Source organism: Tachypleus tridentatus, chromosome 1 (assembly GCF_004210375.1).
Source record: "Tachypleus tridentatus isolate NWPU-2018 chromosome 1, ASM421037v1, whole genome shotgun sequence".
NCBI classification, from domain to species: domain Eukaryota; kingdom Metazoa; phylum Arthropoda; class Merostomata; order Xiphosura; family Limulidae; genus Tachypleus; species Tachypleus tridentatus.
Window position 1 is genome coordinate 131,039,220 of NC_134825.1, and position 27,599 is coordinate 131,066,818.

Consider the following 27,599-nt stretch of genomic DNA (forward strand, 5'->3'; position numbering starts at 1 on the left):
ATGAGATTACAGTTCCTTGGAATATGTTTTGTTTAAAAGAGTTAATGTCCGTAATTCTGTGAAAGATAGTGTAACTTGCGCAAATATGTTAGTCTGTGAAAGAATTTTTAAAAACTTTCTTATCCTACATGTGTTTTTAACTACCTGTGTATCCTTTACGTTTTATTTTCAAAGAAATGGGGAAAACAAATAGGCTCTCTAAATATTTAACAAAGGAAGTGTCTTGTTAGTTCGTTTCGTAAAGTAAGAAGTAGCGAAGACAAAAATAACAATCGATTGGAAAGTCGAAAAGTTGAATGTTAAATTTATAATGTATTTTTCTAACTGTCTCTTATGCTGATAGATCTGAGGCAGTAGTCTTGATCACAATGAAGCAAATGCCTTGGTAAATTACACACGCTTAAGCAAGCACGGGAAATTTGTACTAGAGGTACTGAGAAACAACAACGTTTATCATTTACAAAAGAGGGTCGTTCTTAAGCATGCAACTGATTCATTTTTAATATAAACATAAAATAATACTTTATAAGCGCCATCAAAATTAAAGTTTCATAATGAGTTTATCGTAGCCAGTACCTCGAATCTTTAAAAATCGTATTATTCGAAGTTGCTATTTGTTTGTTTGTTTTAGAATTTTGCGCAAAGCTACACGAAAGCTATCTGCGTTAGTCTACTCTAATTTATTAAAGTAAGACTAGAAGGATAACATCTAGTCATCAACACTCACCGCCAATTCTTGGACTACTTTTTTACCAACGAACAGTAGGATTTCTGGATGTAGAACAATAAGATTACAAGAGAAGCACTTTTCAAATAATACTGAAGATCAATAAATCGCTTGTTTTCTTTTAAATGATTTTTGTGTCCAACAAAATGAAATTGGGAATTAGAATGTTCTACAGTAAGTTTTATATTAGGATGAAAGTGAATTAATCTTAAAATTGTTTATCATGATTAATGTATTTAAAACTAGTACCATCGACATAGTTTATGTAAGTTAAGGTTGAACTTCAAAAGGATGTGCTTTTAATTTCTCTTTTTACATAAAAGCAAATTTAAAGACTATAAGAGCTAGCCATACATTCACAGGGACGTTATTTATTTGATCATACAATATTTTCTCAAGCACAAAGTGGGAATTTCTTATAGCAACATAAAGTAACTTTCAAAAAAACGTATTTAGGAATCTATTGAGTACTTTTCGAGTGTCTAAAACATATATTATGATACAAATGTCAGCATCTACTAAATGTTGGACACATTTTAAATATGAACGAATATTTCTTTTAGCTTCTTTATATGGGGTTTTAAACCATAAAATTTTAACACTTCTTCCAATGGAATATTGTTATATAAAAACACAATGTTATAATATGTTCACTAAAATGTTTGAGCAAATTTTAATTTTGTTTTCAAATGAAAGAACTTTAAAACAATCTTTCATTGTTACGGTTTAAACACCAAAAGGTCCGCCATGGCCAGGTGGTTAAGGCGTTCGACTCGTAATCCCAGGGTCGCAAGTTCGAAACCCGGTCACACCAAACATGCTCGCCTTTTCAGCCGTGAGGGCGTTATAATTTGACAGGCAATCCCACTATTCGTTGGTAAAAGAGTAGCCCAAGAGTTGGCGGTGGGTGGTGATGACTAGCTGCCTTCCCTCTAGTCTTACACTGCTAAATTAGGGACGGCTAGCACAGATAGCCCTCGAGTAGCTTTTTTGCGAAATTCCAAAACAAACAAACAAAACTGTTTTGCCACAGGTGAAATAAAAAGTTCTTGTACAAAACTATTCTCCCACAGGTGAGATGAAAAGTTCTTGTACAAAACTGTTCTGCTACAGGTAAGATAAATGTTCTTGTATAAAACTATTCTTCCACAATAAGAAGTTTTTCTTCAAAAGTTTATATAACAAGCATTATGCTGTTGGAATACATTTAGTAAAAGAACAAGCTTTTTGATAGGTAGAATGGTTAATTTAGAGATGTAGAAACATAACCTGATTCATTACAGAGTTATATATGTAAAGCCGGCATACTTGTACCTGATAGGCAGTATTACAGAAATAGTTACTTTTGTGAAGGAATATCTTAAAGTTTTCTGAATGCAAAAAAATATTTCCACGTCACAGGATTCACCCTATATATACATATATATATATGGAAAAGCTATTTTTACTTGTACGTGATATTGAACCAGTAAGAGCACTAGGAGGCTTAAACGTAAATATTCTAAGTGTAAATTACAGATATATTAATTGATTACTGTATTTTTCAATAAAACTTTGTCAGCTTTCTTAGAACAAGTGCACAGAGAATATTTGGAACTGAAAGGTGTATATATTAGTTAAGTGTAAAATATTTTGTTATATTTTGAGTGTAGGTCACTAAATCTCTGTTAATTAGCTAACGGTTAATTTTCTCATATATTTCAGAATTTATGCTGATAATTAAACCGTGATTTTTCATCTTATCTATTTGATAAATGTGGAAAGAGAGAAATCCAACGGTTAACGTGCCAAATCGCTGATATGAGAGTCCAAGGTTCGAACCGCTATGTTATTCTGATCACTCGTCATGCTCTTAGTTGTGAGAATACCATAATAGTAATAGAAAAGCCCATTATTTGGGTAAAAACACTGCAAAATTAAGTTTTCAGGTCCACCAAGATAAATTGCTGTCACTTATGTCAAACTAAGTCATCAAAACATTCTAAAGAAGTTATTTATTTCAGAAGCATAAATCTAAAGTTTATAATTGCTTTGAATTTTAATTAATCTATATCCTAAAACAGTATCGTTTTATCAGTGATATATTTACCTCCACCTCTGAAATTGGCAGAGGTTGTATTTCACCACCTTTGTGTGTGTTTTGTCAGCAATATTTCTTGAAAACGGCTGAATGGATTTTAAACAAAAGTGGTGTACATCTGTACTATTGCTTAACTTAGAAGTTATTAGTTTTTGGAGGGTCAAGGTTAATTATCACGGTCACGAAAATAAAAAATCCCCATCTGTTAATATGAGGACCGATTTTTGATACTATTTTTGTTCTATAATGCAGTAAAAAAATATAGGAGTTTCATTAAACTTGGTGGACATATTTAGAATATTATTCATCATTGTCCTCTCGAAAATGGTTCGTATCAGTTGATAAATACAGACGTACGGACACATTTTCGTATTTTTTGAGAGGCGAATATGATGAACGCTGCCTGGTAAAGATTGCACTCTACTGAGTGTCCCTCTAGTTCATTAAAAAAAAAGTTGTATAGGTGCCAGGAAGAAACAATATAGTTTTTTATGAGGCTCTTAAAATTCCAAGTTGTTTAACACTGAATACTTAGCCTTCGTACGAAGCTTGAGATAGCAGTAGCAAATGCGACACTAAAACATACAATTAAACGGCGTAAGATGACTGCTAAACATATTTTGAAAATAATTTTTTTTAAATATGTGCTGGTAAAGATTTGTTATTCATTAATATATTTAAATCTTCATTGGAAAAATGTATCTTTATGAGCTAATGAACTATAATTATTTTTGTTAATGATACACACGTTGTTTTATATTATATTAAATTTACTAATTTTTAATTTGTCTTCCTATTAGCAACCTCTTTGGCACAGCGGCATATTCAGAGACTTCCACTGCTAGAAACCGTTTTTTTATATCCATGGTGGGCAAAGCACAGATAGCTCATTGCGAACTTCTTAATCACAAACAATACTTTCCTATGATTACAGGCCCAGCATGGCCAGATGGTTAAGACACTGGACTTGTAATCTGAGGATCGCGGGTTCGTGGGGGCGTTATGATGTGACAGTCAATTCCACTATTCGTTGGTAAAAGAGTAGCCCAAGAGTTTGCAGTGGGTGGTGATGACTAGCTGCCTTTCCTCTATTCTTACACTGCTAAATTAGGGACGGCTAGCGCAGATAGTCCTCGTGTAGCTTTGCGCGAAATTCAAAACAAACCGAACCAAACCTATGATTACGCAGTAAGTTTGTTTGATGAATGAGCTGGCTGATGTTACATATTTGGAGAATGCCCATGCTATGTATTTACCAAGATTGTAACTAAACGATTCATATACTGCTGCATACCATATATTCCTGACATCAGCAGACAAATAACCAACATTTGGCAAAAACTAGTAACAAAATATGACATTCCAGTTAATACCAAATTTATTCAAAACCAGGCACAAAACTGAGGTCTATACTATGTAAAAACTACACTGACAAACACCACACAAACATTATTTATAAGATACAATGTGATAACTGCCACGACTTCTATATTGGAGAAACAAGTAGAAAAAATGGAAACCAGATTCAAAGAACATAAAAAAGTCACCTTCACACGTTTACACTGCAAATCAAATAAACACAACATAAACATAGAAAACACCCAAAGAAACAAACATAAACAAACGCAAAATTAAAGAAGCCTTACTTATACAACAACTTAAACCCAAAATAAACCAATATAAAGGAACGCCTTTATACCTATATTAATATAATAAAATAAATAAAATTATATATTTAAACATCTAACACAGCCCTCTACATTCCGGCACTCAATTACACAACCTCTTCCAAACATGTAGTCAGCTTCCGGTCAGTTACCTCTTTCTTTGTGAACCTGACGATGACCGAAGACGGTCGAAACGTTATCCGCTCTTCTTGTAAAATATTTTCTCAACCCAAACGAGCCGTTTTTGCATATATATTTCTCTACAAGTGGGTTTTCTCGACATCACTGATTTACAGCTATTAGTTTAATAAACTTTTGTTCTCACAAAATATTATATTTTCCTAATAAACATCAATCTTACCTTCGATAATTATTTTCTGAAAGCAATTATTTCCTGTAACGATGTTCATTTACAGGTGAACAATAAGTGAGAAGTTTTTTGGCCCTGCATGGCCAGGTGTTTAAGGCACTCAACTCGTAATCCGAGGGTTGAGGGTTTGAATTCCCGTCACAACAAACATGTTCGCCCTTTCAGCCGTGAGGGCGTATAATGTGGGGCGGTAAATTCCACTATTCGCTGGTAAAAGAGTAGCCCAAGAGTTGGCGGTGGGTAGTGATGATTAGCTGCCTTCCCTTCAGTCTTACACTGCTAAATTAGGGACGGCTAGCGCAGATAGCCCTCGTGCAGCTTTGCGCGAAATTCAAAAACAAACAAATCCAAGTTTTTATACTCGAAAGGAATATTTATTTTCGTAAAACTTTGATACTAATAATCGTTCTACCACCTGAGGGTTAGGCATACTTTATAGAACAAATAAAACTGTAGTTGGGTATTTTTCATTTTGTATATATACATGGAGAGAGAACGGAGTCACTAAAAAGACCATGAAATATCAGGACAAGAACTTGGAGCATACTGGATCAAACGCTTCGAAACATATAAATTCCATTATCAGTGAGCTGTACAAATGTATATAATGAAGAGAATGCACGAAATATTATCAGATACATAACAAACTGGAAGAGTATTAATTAAGTAAATTAAAAATACACACGTTTTTTTAACATAAATTAATCATCGAAGAAAACTCTTTGATACGGAATGAAAACTCAGATATACAATAACCAGTTTTAGTTTTCTTCACCTGTCTTTATTTCAAATAACTTATATATTTTTCTCAAACACATATAAGTTATTTCACTTGTTATGTTTCGGTACGTTTTTATAATTACTTTTATTTTTTATGTATTTAAAAAGCTTCCAATCTGAATGTTTAATTATACACATAAATATTTTGTATATCATCTGTATCCTATATATGTTTATAGATCATTGATAACGAAATTTCTAGATTCTGAAACGTTTCGTTAAATATGTTCACAATTCTTGTCATAATAATTATATGTTTTACAAAACAGTTTTGATCATATACGTATTGGATGTGCGAATGGAAGATGGTATTCTTAACCGTAAAAGACGCAGCCTTCATAGTGTATTTTCCTTTTCATTCAGAGTTCGAATCATGATATACGTAGAGTATGCACTGTACAAGCTTATTTAAATCAATACTGTTTTCTGTTTTTTTATAGCAAAAAGAAAAAAGAATTTGCCTGACAGTTTGAAAGTTCAAGAAAAAGTGACTGACAAATACGACACTTCTCCAGTTTTTGACTCATCATATATTCACTTATATTTTTCTTCAATTTGATCCCGTACTATTCAAGTCAGTATATCTACTTTTAGCTCTACTCCACTTTCTTGGAACTTGTGAAGCTTTATGGTGAATGATACACTATAATTTGTGAAGCTCTATGGTGGATGATACACTTTATTTTGTGAAGCTCTATGGTGATTTGGTTTGTTTGGTTTGATTTGTTTTGAATTTCGCGCAAAGCTACACGAGGACTATCTGCTCTAGCCGTCCCTAATTTAGCACTGTAAGACTAGAGGGAAGGCAACTAGTCATCACCACCCACCGCCATTTCTTAATTTCATTAAGTACAAGGGATGTCCTCTTCTTAGAAATTTTAAATACCTAATATTTACACGTTTTTATGATCTAGAGCGTAAACATCAATTTTTGGTGTAATAAGTCTACTTATAAATTGCCAAAATGTAGTTCCGATATGTGCCATTCCACCGCAACTTTAAATCTACTGTTGTTATCACAACACTTAATGATTTGCATATTCTGGATTGTTTTATTATGACACACACAGTCCTCTGCAGTATATTTATAATCTAAACAAATTAAAAAAATACTAAAATATATATTAATGCACGTATCGTTTTATCTATAGGCAACGTCACATTTGAGAAGTTAACAAACTTGGATTACTCAGGCACAACGTATTTCTCTATCCGTAGTATTTCCCTGTACGAATGTCAGAGCTGGTGCAAGGATGAAGAAAACTGTGTGGCCGTTCTCTTTACTTTATTCGTGAATCCTTTCGCCCCTGTTCAAAACATTATATGCATCTTTCAAAACAAGACTGCATCTATTAAACATTCAGTCTTACCACAGCGTAAAGTTAACACATACTACCTTATCAAAATACGCATTAGTTCAGTTATGTATTTTTGTTTATATAGGAAGTATATCGTATTTGCTGTAACATTTTAATGATTAAAAGTATTACTTAAATTCTCTTAATTCAGTTATTTGTATGTGCTTAACTCGTATCAAATGTTATGATATTTAAAGGTCTTAGCCACTTTATGCATAGAGTTAACACAACTTAAGTGTTTTTCCATGTCTTCAAACAGTTTCTAAACCTAACGACTTTAAAACCAGTAGACCAAAAATTTGTAATAAAAATTGCGCTAAGTTGAGAATTTTTCTACAAACCTCCTAATTTGTCTATTACGGATTCAAAATCAGAGGTATGTAAAAAATAACATATCACGTTGTTTTCTGTATCACACAGATCACACCCCTAAAGACCTTTTGTTCAATATATTAGTATAAAATGCAAAACGCTTATAAAAACCGCAAACAACAAATTGTAAAGCTTTGTGTACCCTCACATGGATCTAATGAACCTTGATACCAACTTTGGTAAAGAACTATCCACACCCTGTGAAGTTGTTACATGGACATACAACAGACAGTACTATTATATTTATATAGATTTACGAAAGCATGTAGCTGCTTTCAGGATGAATGCTAACTGCTTTACTAACAGTAAGTAAAGTTGAATAGAATTTTAATGTTTATTTTAATCGCATTTGTATTTCTATAAAGAAAATATTTTATGTTTTATGTGTATGAAAGAAAAAACACGTTTTTTAATAACTGCTTCGGAGCTTCTGTGGGTAAGCTGTCGGTTAGCAGACTTATAATGCTTAAATCGGAGGATTTGGTTCCCCGCAATAAAGATATAATAAGATAATTTGTGTACTGAATTTCTTGAAGTAATAGATAGGAAGGAAGTTAAACAATATCATCTGCTGCCAGCTCTTTGGCTAGTCTTTCTCAAGAAATAACTGGATTAATCGTCATATTATAACGATCCCACGATTAAAATAGTGAGCCTTTTCGGTGACGGAATTCAAACTCGTGACCCACAGATTGCGAATAGAGTGCCCTATCAACCAGACCATGCAAGGCTGAAAGAATGGGTAGCTCATTGTTAGGTTTTGAATTAGAAAATACAGTCAATTTTTATTTGTATATGGTATTTTTGTTTATAGCAAAGCTGCTAACGCTATCGGCCCTAATTTTTAACTATTAACCAGGGAGAAGGCACACTTTATCCAAGCAGATAGATTGACTGTCATCCTAATAACACTTTCGAAGCTGAAAGTCCGGGCAATGTTTTATGTTATCGTATAATTCTAACCCGGTGTGTCAGCTCCGAAATCCAGTATTCTACCTTAGAGCCAATCCGAGCCTTGAAACAAATAAACAAAATATTTTATCAGTACTCCAACTCGTATCTTTATAGAATAGTCCATTTATTTACATATGTAATATACAGTATATCAAATGATTGCTTGAGCCAGACAAGTACATGATTTATGGAAAATTAATTAGGTTAGCTTGCAAGGCCAGTTGCAGTCCATACTTCTCGATGAATAGCCTGAAATCGAACAAGAAACCCTTTGACATCCTGTTAGTTCTACATGCTACGTCAAGTCGCGGTCCTAATATAAAGGATTACGAGTCGCACGCCTTACGCGCTAGACCATGCCAGGCCCCAGGTGATGACACAAGAAAAATGTCTACAAACCTGTACTTTGGAGAACGAATTTCTCTGCCGGTCACTTTTGTACTTGCCAGAAGCACGGTATGGTCAACCTAACTGTGTCTTGTTCCATGTGGATCATGCCACATTTCCAAGAGGAAGGTATACGTTTTTCAATTCCAGTCCGATCCCCTTGTTAGATGTCGGCGAACGTGGAGGAAAATATTTGGAGGCGATTTGTGGAAGTAAGTTTCATAAATTCTTTTTCCTACAACACGGTACTGGATGATCAGTGATACATTTTCGTATTTTTTTCTCATAAAATAAAAATAAATATTTATAATTATTCCTTAAAAAATCTGAAAAACAAAAACAGCCACAGTTTAGCCTGATTTTTATCAGGAAAATTAGTCCTCTTAAATTTCAATGCTTTACAAACACCCAATACCGTGACTATAGATAAGAATAGTATAATTGTTTATTGCTAACCACATAGCTGGTTAATTGTTTATCTGTGTTTTACCGTGTATAAACCATCAAGCTGATCATTATAAAATAGTTGTCAACGCCTCACCCGGAACGTTAGAACGGACTTCATTCATTCTTGTATTTAAATAGGTTCTGAACAGGTGATGAAAGCTGAGATACTGTAGTAAAATTAATAACAGTTATTATTGCCGATAAAAAAAGATTAAAATATAAATATCTCAACCTTTAAATAAAACTAGTCGAATACAATGTTGTGCTGAAACAATTTACTCTTACAAAATCTAGATCAAAGAGAAGCCGAGGAAATCAAAGGCAGTTCTTTCAAAATTCCCCCTACAGTTGATTATGGAGCTCGGAAGACATCAAATTATCCAATTACTAATCCCATCAATGGTGATCTTTCATGCGATGATTATAGATTTTGTTACGATGGTAATTAGTTAATAATACTAATCAAAATATACACGTTTTAATCCAAATTTGTCATACTAAGTATAACATTTTATTAATTTTGCTTAGATACTTTTACTTTGTCACATATTTTTTGTAATACGTTTATTATTTACCAGAATATATTTTAAAAGGTAATTTGAAGTCTTGAGTTGGTTTATTTAATTATGTGTTTGTATACAAACATTATTAAGCACTTCGTTTCACCTTACTATGTGGTTTAGTATCATTGCAGTGCAAGGATACCAAGATGATCGTCTTCGTCCAAACTAATAAGCTATTTCGTGGACAAATCTATGCTTTGGGAAGGAGTAGAACCTGTGAAGCTAATGTGTACAATGGGATTCAATTTGAACTAGAAGTGTATTTGAGAGGTCAGGAATGTAACACCCAGTCCTCGGTAAGTGCAGGAAATCAATCAGGACCTTCACATACTAACAACAATTTCATACATTTTACTTTATAATATAAAGCACATTTTTTTATCCACACCTTAAATTATGCCAGTTTTATTACGCTAATGTTGTTCTTTGTGCTAAGAATATGAAAAAAAAATCTGCTGTTGTTACGTCACATATCATAATGTTCGTATTATAATGTTTAATTTCACGCAAAAGATATACTTTAGACGTAGGTGTTAGTTGTTCCTAATTTTTATATGGGGAAGCAACTACTCAACACCACTCACTGTCAATTATTGGACTATTCTGAGTCAATAGTGTGATTGGCCGTCATATTATAACGCTCTCTCCTCTCATGGCTGAAAAAATGGGCATGTTCTGTGAAGGGATCCGAACCCGCGACCAGTAGCTTGACAATTTTTTTATATTAGGGCACATTTTCGAGACAGTGTCACAGAACCTAAGTACCTCAGAAAGACTGGGTCAGGAGCTGAAGCCTAAACAGTGTTGACTATTGTGAATGGAGGTTGAGTTCCTTGGACACATTGTCAGGAGAAATAGAGCATCACTGTATCCGGTTAAGAGGCCATGGTGAGATAGTCTTAACCCATGAACAGGAGACCCACATTTTTCGTTTTTTAAAGTCGTATCATTGAGGACGTGTAGCCAATTGTTCATTGATAGCAGTGCCATTGTCTGCTCTCACGAAAGTGAAAGCACACTGATTGGAGTTAATTTACTGGGTGATCCAGTGCTAGTTTATTCGTGCCATGACTATGAGTTTCTCTTAGTGTGTGGGTTTTCTTACAGCAAACCCACATTAGGCTATCTGCTGAGTCCACCGAGGGGAATCGAACCCCTGATTTTAGTGTTGTGAATCGGAAGACTTACCGCTGTACCAGCGGGGGACTTCTCTTAGTGCTAGAGGAGAGCTGGAGCAATGCTATCACAGTTGCAAGATAGAACGAAACATGTGATTGTATATCTAACAGGGATATATTATTTTGCCACATGGTAAGATCCTGACATTTTGTGGAATTTCCAGATTCTTAGCACCATGTGGAAGTTTAAACAACTACTTTGTCAGCAATAGCTCCGGCAAACCATAAAATAGATGGCTATGTTAAAGAATGGAAGTTGATGTTCATGCTTCAATACCTCTGGAATGAGCAATTGGAGAACTCAGACTTACCATTGATACTTGTTGCCGTAGGTGTGTTTTTAACTCGTAAAACCACAAAGAGTAACATCTTGACCTGAACCAGACTCAGGAAGTTTCAAAATTAAAGCTTAAAAAATTATGTATTTTTGTACATAAATATATAATTTAGAAGAATAAGGTATGTAGTATTTGCATACAACATCCTACCTGATGCAAGTCCACAATCCAACATTAATTTGAACTTAAAATGAATTAGAAACTTATAACACGTTGCAGAGGATTGACACAAAAATGACAGCCCTTGGTTAGACTTTACATGAGCATCAAAGAATGGCACAGCGTGGTAGCACATCCAACAACTTTCCGTACACTGGACTCACCTGTATGAAAAGTGTCCTGTCCTAACACACACTTCTGCTTGCTCACGTAAAGTAATACATAACAAAACCTATGTATGTATATAAACCTATAAAAAAACATACCATAAAATACATATATATAGAAAATAAACAAACACACATAAAAATAAACATGAAGCGAGAAGGATACGAAAGAAAGTGGGAAATTGTAATAAAGGGCAATACTTATAATAATGCTGAAAAAAGCTAGTACTGAAAAGGGTAACACATACAAAAACTGTAACAAAATCAGAGCTTTAAACTTAATCTCAGAAAGATACATAAAATTTCTTTAAGCATGGCATGTGTAACTTCTAACTTAAAGTTGTAATTGGAGTAGCATCCCTGTAGCTTGCTTGTCAGGAACTTCACTGGTTAGTCCTTCGTCTCCACACAGAACAGTATAAGGAGCAATCCAACTAGATTTGAATACTTTCACAGAACTAAAGTATAGCAAAGATACACCAAATCGTTTTTTCATTTGGTGTTTTTTGCTGCTTTATTTCCTTTGTTGATATCTATTACTCCACCACTCCACTTACGCTTGTGGACACTATAGTAACTCTACTATTGGTGATGAGAATTTCTTAAATAATAACTTCATGTCCAAACATTAACATGCTTGTATATCAAAACGGCCGGTCTTAGGTCGAAACGTTGTCCTCTACTTTATTTTAATAAAAGTGTTAATACCCATCGCACCCGTCATTTTACTTTCAGTGGGTTTCTCCTTATCACGAATTAACATGCTTGAAGAACAGCTAGTGGTATGTTACTCTGTCATATAGTAAGTCATTAAAACTTACAGCTGATTATCATCCTAGCTAGATTAATCTGAGCTTACAAACTTACAAATCACATGCTTTACAGTTTAGACAATTTGCTCGCTAAACTGTTAGACTAGAGATGATTAGGTGAAATAAACTCTTCAAAAAAGGAAACGCAAAAGGCAAAATTTGAGACAAATTATTAACACGTTTATTCCGGGTAGTTCTGTATGACATGTGTGAAACTTTGCACATTCACTGCTGAACATCTAAAGTCTGCAAAGGCGAAGTCCACGCTCACTAGTTGAAGTTTAATGTCACTCAACGTCAATAACAAGTATGCCCCTCGTGAGCATCAATAACTGCTTGGCATCTCCTGCCCATGGAAGCGATGAGATGACGAATCACATCCTGTGGAATGGCTGTCCACTCAGCCTGCAAAGCTGCTGCAAGCTGAGGTAGAGTCTGCGGTTGAGGTTGTCGCCGTCGCAGACGTCGGTCCAACTCGTCCCAAAGATGTTCGATGGGGTTTAAATCTGGTAATCTGGAGGGCCAGGGAAGAACGTTGATGTTGTGGTGTCTCAAGAAGACAGTGGTGAGTCGGGCTGTGTGAGGACAGGCGTTGTCATGTTGAAAAACGTCGCTGACGTTCACCATGATGGGTTGCATATGGGGCCTAAGAATCTCATCGACGTATCGTTGAGCCGTAAGATTCTCTCGAATGTGCAAAAGGTCTGTTCTGGCATTGTAGGCGATGGCAGCCCACATAATGACGCTGCCACCACCAAATCTGTCAACTTCCTGCACACAGTTTGCTGCAAAACGTTCACCTCGGCGACGGTAAACACGGGTCCTTCCATCCTGCCTACGAAGCATAAAACGTGATTCATCGCTGAACCAAACATGCCTCCATCGTCGATGAGGCCATACCCGATGTGCCCAAGTCCACTGTAGCCGTGCTTGACGATGTTGCTGGATGAGGATGACGCCTCTGACTGGATGTCGAGGTCGGATTCCTGCATCTCGTAGACGGTTGCGTACGGTCTGATCGGAAATCCTACGCAGCCCTGATATGGTTGAGGCAGTAGACGTCGCAGTGGTGGTCCTATCCCGAAGGTGACGTAACCGGATGTAGCGATCTTGTGCGGGCGTGGTCACACGAGGTCTGCCAGATCGTGGATGGTCACGAGTTGATCCATGTTGTTGGTGACGATTCCATAGCCTTGTGATGGTGCTTGGGTGGACATTCACAGCTCTGGCAACATCTGATCAAGATTCGCCTGCTTCCAAGCGACCAAATGCGTTGTTGCGTTGTGCTTCTGTCAGTCTTGGCGTAACTGTATTGCGTGTCGGTGGCTTAACACTGAGCTATAAAAACCGAGAACCCGTCACTTTCATAGGGATTTTGCTCATGTTCCACGTGCAGAACATGCAGATCTCTCAAACAAATTTATTGGACACGAATGCGTTTTGGCGAAAAATCCGATGTTTTCCTCTGTTTTCAAAGTGCACAACTTTTATTGTCATTTTGGTCTGACAATCAGTGCCTTAACACGTTTAACATCAATACTCTGAGCTTGTAACGTTATTACATATATTTCTCTTTAAAATAAAAAAAATATCCCTTTTGCGTTTCTTGTTTTGAAGAGTATATTAGTTTTTACCACATTCAGCAACCAACACAACTCGACATAAAACAGAATTAGTTTCTTAATTTCTACAGATCTTAATTGGCGCGTCAAAGTGAGCAATTCATTGTTCAACCAACACACTGGTGAAGATCTAAACTAAAGTATCCATAAGTGAATATGCTTCAGCTCACTTGTTAGAGTAATTAATTACTGTCAAAATGTAATGATTACTATGGTAAATTTCAAAGGAGAGGTATGATTATATCCATGGCTATTCTTCAGGACGGAGAGTATACAATTGGCAAAATTTTCCTTGGCATGGAAAAATTTTTCCTTTGGGTTGTTTACAAAATACAATGCTTACACTACCGCTCAACATCCCTACGGGAATGTGGCAAGTGGAATCATTCTTGTTGTTTAACTTTAGTAAAGACTCACCGTTATCCCAAATATATGTGTATTATGCACGCTTGGAGTATTTTGGCTCTTAAAGTTTTGGGACTACTAACTGCATCACATGTTTTTTTGCACTATGTTTGTGTGAGCTACATATGTAGTAAATCACTCCCTGTTATGCCTCTGATCAAACAGTTGCCAAATGTTCTTTGTTCACAAATTCTATTCCTAACTCGTGAGGGTTACGCCTATACTTTCTGCACATCAAGTATCACTGAAGCTTAAGTCTGGGTAGTTTAGCTGTTATTGTTGCAGCTCTTCTTCGATTAAATTTGGCATAGTTTTACCATCAGGATCCATGTCACATACAAGGTTTATTATTACACTTTAGGGCTCATAGAAGTATTATGTTTGGGATTTGTCTATACATTTTACTCTCAACTGCTGTAGAGAAAATTGTACTTGTGCAATATTATAAATTAAAACATGATAATACCTTCCAGTTTGACGGTTTTTAAATTACCCAAATAGTACAGAAACAGTCATACAAATAGTGACAACAGTGATTAATATGCATTATTACTGGAAATAACTGCCTGTGTACTTCTGCACTGCTCTCATCCTTTCCCCGATTGGACAACGGTAAGTCTACGGATTTACAATGATAAAATCTGGGGTTTTATTTCCCGTGCTGGACATAGCAGATATCCTAATGTTGATTTGCTTCAGAATGAGCAAAAAACATAAACCCTGTCCTGTATTTGTGATAGCACTGCTCCGTTTCCAGTGTTTCTGACATCTGTATTCAAAATGAGTGGAATGTCTCCTTTAAGATATGCTAACACCAAAGCGGATTTTAGTCACTAAAGTGACTATTTACTATTTCAGTCCATTTAAAATGGGATTCAACTTTTTTTAATGCTAATGGCAACACTATTATGGTAAAACAACTCTGGTCTGCAAATAATTTGTATCAAGCTGATTTGAGAATGTAAATGTAGATTCTGGCCATTTGCCACTAAATTGTAGAAGGGATCTCTGTCCTTACTCACTATATGTCAGAGAAACTAAATGTATTTGCACGAGAGAGTAATTTGTGATTTCGTTTTTAGCCTTGTTTCTCACAGGCATTTAAATGTCATGCCCGAGTGTTCTACTGTGATCTGAAAAATGCAACAAAATGTCAACGCATCTTTAATATATATTAGGCATTGTTCCAACTGAAGCCCATAAAAAATGAGTTCCATCAGCCATTCAATTCTTAGAGACCTACTCAGGGGTTAAAAGTGATTCTAAGTTGGATACTTTTATTTAGTTCGACCTGCTAATAGCCAAAGGTTTCAACTCATTATAATTGCCAGTATTAAACCAACTAACAGAAGATTGCTTTACAAATTTTTAATGTAATTCTTTTTCTTTAGTTTGTTTTTTTTAATTTCGCGCAAAGCTACACAAGGGCTATCTGTGCTAACCATCCCTAATTTAGCAGTGTAAGACTAGAGAGGAGGCAGCTAGTCATCATCACCCACCGCCAACTCTTGGGCTACTCTTTTACCAACGAATAGCGGTATTGACCGTCACATTATAACGCCCCCATGGCTGAAAGGGCGAGCATGTTTGGTGTGAAGGGGATTCGAACCCGCGACTTTTGGATTACGAGTCGCGTGCCTTAACCACCAGGCTATGCCGGGCCTTTTCTTTAGTACAAGCTAATAAAAACATACTCATGGTGCATCTGTACATTTGGTTTAAAAAGACACAAAATATCACTAATAAACCAAACTTAACTTAGAAGAAAATTAAAGCAAATTGTTTTGTATACTTTAAATGTATTATTTCGTTTTAAGTACAAGTTTAATTAATTTTGGAAACATTTGTAAAAATAGTTAAATAAAACACGTATCTCTGAACTTTTCCTATTTGTAACATTACATTTCATGTGGTTATAAGATAAAGCAAAGCTCTTTTGAAAATCATATGACCTCAACTTCACTCGAAAGCGAGTCACAGCTTTTAATAAAAATGTGTTACAAGTTGCCCTGAAAATCATTCCCCTACAAATGCATTAGTGCAGGAGAAGTAAGCAGAAACTTAGCGTAATAAAGTAATTTTAGATGAAGTAGAATTTAACATTCTATTAACTTGGGTCATTAATACTTTTTGTACCCGGAACATTTAGAGCAAAGACTGCACAGTGAGTGATATATGAGATTTTATGCGTCTCTCTTTTGAGATGTAAAATTTAACATACAGTTAAATTTTTATCACCAGTATTTATCGTATTTGAAACTTTTAGAGCTAACACCGCACGATGAGTGTTTTCTTACATGAGATATAGTTATGACTTGAAGATTCAAGCAACTAATAATCTTAATATGGCAAGATAGGATGGAAGTATTCAACCCTGTAGGCTTTGCTGCCTTATCTGGTAGTATGCAAACTATAAATCCCACCAGGCAGAGAAAGTATTTATAAAAAACATAAAGGTCATTACCTTTTACAGTATAGTTAAACGATGCCTGATAAACTTTACATAAAATCAGTTTATTCAGTTCTATAATTATTAAATTTCTACAAGTTTGTTTGTTTTGAATTTCGAGCAAAGCTACTCGAAGGCTATCTGCGCTAGCCGTCCGTAATTTAGCAGTGTCAGACTAGAGAGATGGCAGTTAGTCATCACCACCTACCGCCAACTCTTTGCCAACAAATAGTGGGAATTGACCGTCTGAAAGGGCGAGCATGTTTGGTGCGACCGGGATTCGAACCCGCGACCCTCAGATTACGAGTTGAACGTCTTAACCCACCTGGCCATGCCGGGTCTAAATTTTTATAGCATTATTTAATTGTTCAGCGTAACTTGACTATTCTCTCCTCCCTACTCTTGTCTCTTATGTCTTTGCAAATAAAAGTAAAAACGTATTCAAGTCGAAACTGCAGTAAAACTACAAGTAGTAACAGAATAATAAATAAAGTTGGTATTCCAGAATACTAAGTTTATTTACCATACCTGTTATTGTGTGGCTAAAAATGTGCAAAACTGAATAGTGGTCAATGACACTTTTTCTTTGTTTCACCTATTCACTGTGAGGGAAACCTCATATAAAGCACGTTCGCACCAATTCTACGTTAAGTAAAAGAAGGTTTGACAGGCGATGTACAACAGCAACAAATTTACAAGGGAAGAAAAGAACAATCACATTCATTATTTTAGAAAACTAGTTAACCGAAATGATATATGTTTAATCAGAACTTCAAATTCTCGAGCACATTGTTAACAAGTTATTCTTATCATTTTATACTCGTTATCTGGGCCTATTTGTACAGATTACCACAATGGATATAACACGGTGAGGTGAAGTCACTTTTGTGGCACAAGATATAACACGGTGAGGTGAAGTCACTTTTGTGACACAAGTATAGAATTTGCAACTTGAAAAACTAAAATACTGTTTTCTGTTTAATGTCGCAGTTTTATAAAAATATTAAAGAGCAAAATTATAAGAAAATTGACTGGAGTTGTACATTTTTTTTTACTAGTGATCCGGTTACAACAAAAGTTACTGGAGCACCGCCGGCTCCATTGCCATTAATCCACATTCTAGATGAAAGTGGAAGAAAAGCAACAACTGTACGGATTGGCGATAAGCTGACCATCAGGATTGGAATCCCAGATAACAGTACGTACTTCTGGGAAAAAACAAAGTTTTACAGATAACTCTAGGTACTATCCTCTGTAAATAATGCAGATATTGTATCATTTATCATATTAAAACGTAAAATTTTATAAGAAATATAGAAAATCAGTTCGATTAAGTAGTGTATATATTAAATGGTAATACTCCTTCATTGTGAAAGAGTAGAAAATATATCCGTCACCATCTTAATTCCACGTGGTCATTTTCTTTCCATACTTCCTTCTAAGACTTCTATTATCAAGCCTTCTTCCGAAACTAAATGCCTAAGCTTGCTCTTTATTTACTTTCTAATTTTTCACACCAACATCTTTTATGCTGCTCCATCTCTGATGCTTCAGTCTTCTCCAAACTTACGTTTCAGAACTTACCACGCTTCATATACATGTTTTAACAAAGGTTTTAATCAGTCTAATTTTCAGTATTCTGTTCAATGATTTTCTTAAAAATGGGTTATCTTTTGTAGTATTTGTCTACCAAAGTTAATAACTCTTCCTCGAAATGTACAATCAATGTCATATCAGGTTTGATCGCCATACTGAAAACATTAGTTAAGAAAACAACGTATTTTGAGTTTCATTTGTATTACATACTTAACTCTAAAATTATTCAGCTAATATATTTCCATACAAAAAATATATTAATATCAACGAAAAATGAAGGCTGTTCGGAGTGATTCAAGATCAACATTCTAGTTCACTTGCGACTTCCTTCATCTAGTGAAAACGTAAGTGTACTATTCCATTTATGAAGAACCAATTTTGCTAATGTTTATTCTTGTAAGAAAGTAAAACAATGGACCGTCCTCTGCATAAAAGTATTTGAGCATCATTTATACAAAACAGTGAATTATATTCTACTTAAATTCTTTGAATGTAATTTGTATAAAACAATGAACTATCTTCTGCTTAAAGAATTTTTGAGTGTCATTTGTATAAAACAAACAAATTAGCTGTCCTTCTCTACCTTGACTCAGAAACATATTAACATTACTAAAGATATAAATGACAAAAACAAATATGGACTAGACGTTATTTTAATGTCATTTCTGTAAGTGAGACTAGGGCCTTCATAAGAGGGAAAATATTTTCCCTTATCAAAATGTACCCATATATGTACAACAAATATTTGAAAGATGTCACGTCAGTCTCAGATTTTATCAAAATGCACCTTGTTTAGTGACATTTACAAAAATATCCCAGACCCTCTTTTCTTTAAAGGTATTACTCTTGTTTGCAGAATTTTGTTAACATCTATACTCCATTTATAGATTTCTGCTTATGCTTCTGAGGTAGAACACAAAGTACTATAATTATTTTAGGTATGAATAAAAGACTGAGATTATTATACATGGTGTCTATAAATTATTCACCCCATTATAAGCACTTATAAATTCTTTATTATATGAACTATCTTAAAACGGTTTGCGGCAATTAATAACACAACTTAAGAAATTTTTGTTTCAATTAAGTAAACTACCATAGTTCAGTCAATAATTCAGTAAACTAGGCCCGGCATGGCCAGGTAGTTAGGGCGCTCCACTCGTAACTTGCAACATGTACTCGTATATTAATGTGTTTCTTATATTTAGTATTTGTCTTCTGTGTAGCACACTATGGCATTTTTGTGAGAAGTTGTACAGTTATGGCTAAAGACGGCAAAAGCGTTTTCAAAATTGTCGACGACCAAGGGTAAGAATATCTTCTTTTTTCTTTTCTTTTTTCTTTTCTTTTTTTTTGGGGGAGGGGTTTAGTAAGCAAAATCATTATTTTTAAAACTTTGAACTAAAACATACATAATAAAAGCAGAACACCTTCAACGATCTTGCGGTATTTTGTAGTAAAGCAAGTTCTGACTGACTTTTTCTTCACCTTGGGCTTCATAAAATCTCTCGGTTTATTTTTTTCACTAGAATAATGAATAACGGTTAACTAGAAAAAGGTATTTTAGACGTATCTTATAAAATATTTACTTACAGGCATAGCCTATCATATTTACATAATTAGAATTTTAGAAATGGCCCATACAATCTTACAAGAAGCCCACCTGGAGTATCCATTCCCTGGACACAAGTTACGTAAAGTCTCCCGGTTGGTTGTAGAAAGTTTACAGACTTACTTCGCTAAAATTCGGAGTTCGATTACCCTCGTAGAGAGAGCGTAGATAGTCTGTTGAGTATCGTTTTGCGATAAAACAAATTCAACAATAAATATTACCTTGAGGAAGGTAAAGTTTATTTGTTTTTGAATTTCGCGCAAAGCTACACGAGGGATATCTGCTCTAGCCGTCCCTAATTTAGTAGTAAAATACTAGACGGAAGGCAGCTAGTTATTACCACTCACAGCCAACTCTTGGTCTACTCTTTTACCAACGAATAGTAAGATTGATCGTAATATTTTATCGACCTCATAGCTGAAAGGACAAGCATATTTGGGATGACGAGAATTCCAACTCGCGTCCCAGAGATTACAAGTCACGCACCCTAACCACTTGGCCACGGAAATTAAAGAGATTTGAAATATAAAAACGAATTTCTAAACTCTATAAACAGACATAAAATTAACAATAGAAACTAAAGGACGAACATTTCTTATTTCGACAAAAAATGATTATATCTGAAAATAACTATAATGTTTAAGACCACTAGGAGATACAAGCTGGAATTATGTATCGACAGGCTAAAAATTAAAAAAGAAACAATTAACTGTCCAATAAGACCAATAGTTTCTAATATGTGTACCCGTAATAATGAATTATGTGATTTTCTGTGTAATTCTATTCGAGAATGCAGAAGTAATGAATACACAGTACGTTAGTTTATTGGTTGATTCGTTCGGATATTCGCAAAAAGCTGAATAAAGGTTATGAAGAAATGGTGGAATTTGACCGTCATTCTTATAACGCACCCACGTCCCCAAAGTAAAAAAACGTGACTTTGCGGCAATGAGATACGAATGAGAACTCTGGGATTCAAAATCAGACAAACTATTTACTTGGACACCTACGATCTTTCTCGGTAAGAGAAAAGTTTTGAATTTTCCAGTTTAATGCATGAGATCAGCTACTAGGTGGCTTTACATTCGTTTAAAATATGTTTAAAAACTGTGAAGATAACACCAAAATATATTTTCGCACCAGGTTATTAAAAAAAATCAGTGGCATCCAAAGTATGTGGTCCTGAACCGCACCATAACATTTGTTTTTCGCTCGCTAGAAATACTGTTGTTGTTTTAGCGGATAGCTACACAATAGACTATCCGCGCTATGTTCATCACGGGGAATTGAACCCTGAATGTTAGAATTTTAAGTCTGTAAACTTATCTTTGACCCACACAAAAACCTGTTCCAGTATTGTCCCTAATATGCCGCAAGTTTATTATCATCCAGTATTTCTGAAAGATGTAATCTTGCTGAGGAAGATAAATGAGGGGACGAAATTAAAAATTCAGCAGTCTCTCATTTATCAAGCTACTGCTAAAATCTTAATTACCAATATTTAACTTTATCTGTGTACATATACATCAGACTTAATTCGAATTATATGTTGAACTAGGAAACTCAAATCTTACTCAAAGCTTAGCCTAGTGGTTAGTACCCTTGTTTGTGGATCCGAGGGCCTACGGTTTGAGTCACATTCCACAAAAATTGTGCTTCGCACTTTGCGCCTTGGGTGCGTTATAAGAATGACAATCAAATCAAATACTTGATTAGACTTGCCCAAGAGTTGGTGATAAATGGTGTTGACTAGTTGCCTTCCTTCTGTTGTATCAGGTAAAAAATTATAGACGGTTAATTCAGTTATCTGTTTATTAGTTTTGCGTGAATATTCGAAACAAATCAAGCGAAATTTCTGCTAAGTTTTGGCTATTATCCTTTTGTTTTGGCTTTCTGTGATTCTAAGTACAACTTACTAATTATTATTATAGCTCATTGAATCATTAAATTTAACAAGCAACTACGAGCCGAGTATTAAAAAAAAAGAACATGAACCATTTTTACAGTTTAAGAACAGTTCTAAGTTTATAATGTTTCAAAGTCTCGTCTGAGAGCATCTTTTCAATTCCTCGCATTATTTGTTCTGTAGTCATTCGTCATTGCATAAATAAAGTGTTAGGTAATTTTAGGGGTGACACTGTCAAATAATATTTGTGAACTTGACAATAACCAGAAAATTACTTAATTAATAAAACATTGGTACCTGTTTAGTTACGTATTAGTATGGCTTAGAAAAACTACATTTTTGCATAAATACGTATATTTCTAATTTTACAGGTGTCCAGTAGACAGTTCTTTATTTCCATAATTTATTCAAACTGACCGAGGTCTTGAAAGTGTTTATGAGGCATTTCGATTCACAGAATCCTATGGTGTTATATTTCAATGCAACATAAAATATTGTATAGGAAATTGTGATCCAGTAAGTTAAATTTTAGCTAAAGGTATTTGAACTCTAACCTAATCAACTACAAGCTTTAAATTAATCTGAACCAGAAAACTAACTTCTAAATACAGGACTTAAATCTGTATGAACAATAGAACTTACCATCAACCACATGATTTAACTAAAGGAGGGAATTAATTATCAATTATATAATTTGCATTACACTAATAGAAATACTAATTAACAAAAATATATAATATAATGAAGGCACCAAATATAAATTTGTTCTATTACTGCAAAACTGTAAATTTGGAAAATCTAAAGTAAAATTTTCATTTGATTCATTCACTACATGTCACAGAATTAAATTCGTTTTGGGTAATTGCAGTCCACTTATTGGTTCCTTGTGAAAAGTAAAACACACCATACATGCAATACACGACTTGAAATTATCAAAACAAAACAAGTGATTACAAATGTATGTGCATACATATATATTTCAATTAACTAGACCATTAGTTATAATATTTAAATTAATCCAAACATGACAGCAAATTACGATATGAAATACTTAAATTCATTTGAAAACGACAATAAACCATCAGTTAGATTTAAAGTAATCTTGTAAATAGAGTTAGAAGGCTTACATTAATAAAACACAGTTCGCCATTACTTAGAGGTTTTAATTTAGTGTCGTGAATAAGAAAACTACTAATTAGAGGATTTACGTTAATATAATAAAAAGTCAATTAACAATTATAAAACATCTGACCATAATCTAGGACGCAAACTAATAACTAAGCATAATTTTTAAAAAAACATGCATGCATCTAATGAAGATAAATAACTAAAAAATTAATTACTCTAATTAAAAAGGTACGCAACTATTAGAGAATTAATTGAATTTAGAGTTAAAGCTATAAAAGTTTATTCCAACTTCTGAAGGTATAAAGACTAGCGCAAAAGTTTTTACATCGAATTTTACGCGATTTTGAAGTGTTTTTGTGTTATTTTGTTTTTATAGATTATTTGTGGCGAAGATAGAGGAGTATACAAGGCATGGGGTCGCCGTAAGAGAGAAGTACATTCCAGCTAGGGTTCTGAGAGCATGACTGTTAGCCGTGAAATTTTTGTTTTAGACTATGGAGACAAAATGGGAAATTTATTGAGAAATGACTTTCCAAAATACAATCGTGAGTACCCGTCATCACCAGTTCGTTAAATTATAAGTACCTGTCATGAACACATCGTTAAATTAAAAGTACTAGCTATTAAGCAGAAACCACCCGGAGAAAATAATCTAATGCAACTACAAATTGCAGCAGGTATTGTAGAATTAATTTTATGGATCTATGAATGAAAACAAAGAAGGATATGTAATGATGTTTCAACCATATTAAATCTGTCATATCCAGTGCCGACGGGTCCTTTCGCCCAACAACAAGTCTCAACGTACTTACTGGTACACGACAGACACACTATTGACCACGTCCCATGCTGGTACAGAGGTAAATCTACGGATTTACAACGCTGAGGTGACTTTGCTATAAGGAAAATACAATCATTCATACAAGACATTTATTTTATCATCACTTACATGAACAACAACTGTGAAGTAGGTTAAGAAAGCGAATTTTTATTACTATTAATTATGTTGAAGTCATTTAGAGATAAGAATTACGGTAAAGATTAATATTTTTTTTTTATTTCTTAACACTAATTATTTATTGTTATTATTCTTAACACACATACAAATCACTAAGCTAGTCTTCTTGATCCTTTAGCAGAAAAAACAACCTCAACATTAACGGGAGAAAACTATATCAGCAATTTAAGAACGTATGAATGAAAACGAAGAATATATAATAATATAACACCCACACTATATCTATCATATCCAGTCGGCTTGACGAGCTCTAATATTAAACGAAAGGCCCCGTCAGTACTGGATATGATAGATATCCAGTCGACTTCACGAGAACTGGTATTAAAAGAAAGGCCCCGTCGATAATGGATATGATATCCAGTACCAGCGCTCTTCAAGCTGACTGGAATATGACAAACACAGAAGTGTCGAAACGCTATTTACATTGTCATACAAACTGTTCAGTGTTTTTCGTTTCATTTTCTATTACTGATTCTTGGAGAGATTTACAGGCGTGAACCTTTTTGTTTCAATAATTTTGCTTAACAGTTTTTGTAATTTCTTTTTTATGCAGCTACATACGACATGCGGGGTTCGTTTCCTCTTCGAGACTGTATGTCAAGATCAACAGTAATGACCCTCAGTATCATCAGCGTCACCTTGCTTGTAATGTATATTTGCATTGTCGCTTACTTTGTTGCACAAAGACGTGCACTTAAAGACTGCTATTAACGTATAACATTATGTAATCAGGTTGTTGTTACTACAAATATCAAACAACTGTCACGTGCGAACGAGCTAGTAATACTGTGTCCCCTAAAATTTATTTTCAAAAGTGTATTTAAGTAGATAAATAGTGTATAATATCACGTTATATCAGTAGTGTTTGTAACTAAAGCTATCAATAAGGCTTTATTTACAATAGTTTGCAAAATCTCGTACCACCGTTGTTATATGTAGCAAATATCCGTCCATCTTTGATACTATATTAATTAAACGAAATTAAATCAAGCAATTGATATAATTTATTGAATGAAAGGTGGTTATGTATGTGTGGTATATTTATTGAAATAAGTATTCTATTCATTTCCATTCGACTACATTTGTACAAAAGTGCAGTATATCGTTTTTTTATTATTTTTTTGTCAAATATCAGTGTCACTTATTTGTTTTATTTTAATATTTACAAAATTTCATTGCAAAGATATAAATAAAAGTTTAGAAATTATATACATCACAAACAAACCATATTACCGAAAGCATCAATGGATCTTGTCGACAAATTAGTAAGTTTAATTTACATATTTCCTTTTCTTCATCTAATTAGGATTAATTGACTTAGTTTGATATTGGATGGTCATAAAAAGACAAGAACAATTTTGCAAAGCATTTTCTGATGACATCATAATAATAAAAAGGTTTAAAAACACCATTTTCAGCCTGTTTTATAGCATCTGTCTGAAATCAACTATTATATTTAACTGAATCAAGAAAATATATAAATAAATTCATGTTACGACCGAACTTACGTATGAAAAACAGTTATCAGTAATATTTCAGGAAAAAGTATGGTATAACATTCCTGTGACATTTGAATAGGAATTGTTCAAATACGATACGATAATAATACAGCAGGAATATAATACTTTAGTTAAATGTAATAATCAAAATAAGTTGTCAAAATATTATATTGAGGTGGCATTATCTGTATAAACTGTATATGTTTATCGAATTGTATTAACAGTGGTGTAGGAAGGTGCTTGGCTAGTCATATAGATGGCCCAGTATTGCCAAGTGACTAAGGTATTCGACTCACAATATGAGGGTCACGGGTTCAAATCCCCGTCACACCAACTATGCTCACCATTTCAGCCGTTGGGGCGTTATAATGAGATGGTCAATTACAGTATCGTTGGTAAAAGAGTAGCCACAGAGTTGGTGGTGGGCGGTGATGACTAGCTGCCTTTCCTTTAGTCTTACACTGCTAAGTTAGGGATAGCTAGCGCGGATAGCCCTCATGTAGCTTTGCGCGATATTCAAACCAAACATACAGATAAAACAATGATAGATTAAAAGTATAAGAAGCTGCTAAAAGCAGTTCACGTGCTGCCAGAGGCAGTTCAGTATGAGAGGTTTGTCGGCATACACCTCACATAATTCATATAACGATATAATTTACAGTTGCTGTATATGTAAAAGTGAGATTGCTGCAGCACCACCAGTTCTGACGGCTCTAAATAAACAGCCCCTTAGTGGCAGACTATTGTGTCTAGGGAGTTAACAAGGCTAGATATCAGGTTTCGATAGCTGTGGTGGGCAGAGCACAGATAGCCCTTTGTTTTTAATTACAAGCAAACATACAAACTACTTAAACATGATTAATCACTACATATCTTTATTATAATATAACTTTGCATACCAGCTATTTATCAAATGGGGTATAATATTTGCATTCTTCTATAAAAGTAATAAAGTATTTATGTTAAATATGGCTTAATAAATGTATTAATGTGCATTCACAATATGTATGACAATTTTATCTTTTAAAAATACGTATTTTAGACATGTGGGAAATTTCATGTGACGAGTATTATATCATTTAAATATATCATTTATCCAACCTTATGTCATTGTTTGAAACATAATGTACGCTATCTGTAATAATCAAATATTAAGATTTAAACACCAAACAAAAAGCTTTTTCCATGTTTCAGTTCATAGTAGTTTGAAGCATTAACCAAAAAGTAATATATATTCAACATTTTCTAGATTTCCTTTCTTGGATTCACTAAATGAGGAATATTTGACGTTAATGCCAAGGGTATTATAGAACTCAGATTTTATATTGTTGTACTTAACCATCACAATTTTTAAGGTTACGATATCAGTACTTATATAGATGAAAGAAAATAATGATATATTGATAATTTATGAAATTAAAAGAAAATCGTATACTTTTAACTATTTGTTGAGATATGGATTTTAAAAACTGGTAGCCCAGTTCATACGTGTGGAGAATACCTCACAAACTAATCTGAATACTTGTTCAACAACTATCTACAGAAACTATCAGTTTTCTTACTTGACAGAGCAACAGTTTTAATTATTCAATAAACAGAAGACTAGCAATAACTTTTAATCATTGAATGAGAAAAAAGTCTAACAAGAAAATTTATTTCAATATATATATGTATTAAAATTAGTTAATATAATGCTAACTATTTCATTTTATAATTCATTATTGCTAATTATAAAGCAATTTATACATAACGAAAGCGAAATTTCAGCTGTGTAACAGAGTGTTTACATAGAAACACTCTTAATGATATGATGAAATATGGAAGATTAATTTTAGTCTGATTTATCTTCGACAGAACTTGGGAACAAGTTCACAGTATGAGTCGTTTTGGGAATGGTTGTCACCTGACTTTTATCACTAACTGCATATCGTCCTCAGCTTTATTCACACGAGTAAAGTTATCACACTCACCTATAACATTACATTATATAGATACAGCAATATTT

General features: G+C 34.1%; 1 protein-coding gene across 2 annotated transcripts; it reads left to right on the forward strand.

Moving 5' to 3' along the window:
* Positions 1-25,112, forward strand: LOC143223897 (uncharacterized). Of its 2 annotated transcripts, none has more exons than XM_076452373.1 (7): positions 1-8,907; positions 9,437-9,583; positions 9,826-10,001; positions 17,894-18,077; positions 19,658-19,739; positions 23,454-23,622; positions 24,649-25,112. In XM_076452373.1, the coding sequence occupies exons 1-4, from the start codon at positions 8,682-8,684 to the stop codon at positions 17,894-17,896; spliced, it is 552 nt and encodes a 183-aa protein (XP_076308488.1). In that variant the 5' UTR covers positions 1-8,681; the 3' UTR covers positions 17,897-18,077; positions 19,658-19,739; positions 23,454-23,622; positions 24,649-25,112. The 2 variants fall into 2 exon arrangements, with proteins under 2 accessions (XP_076308488.1, XP_076308495.1); XM_076452380.1 differs by having other exon boundaries at positions 17,894-18,033.
* The last annotated feature ends 2,487 nt before the right edge of the window (positions 25,113-27,599 follow it).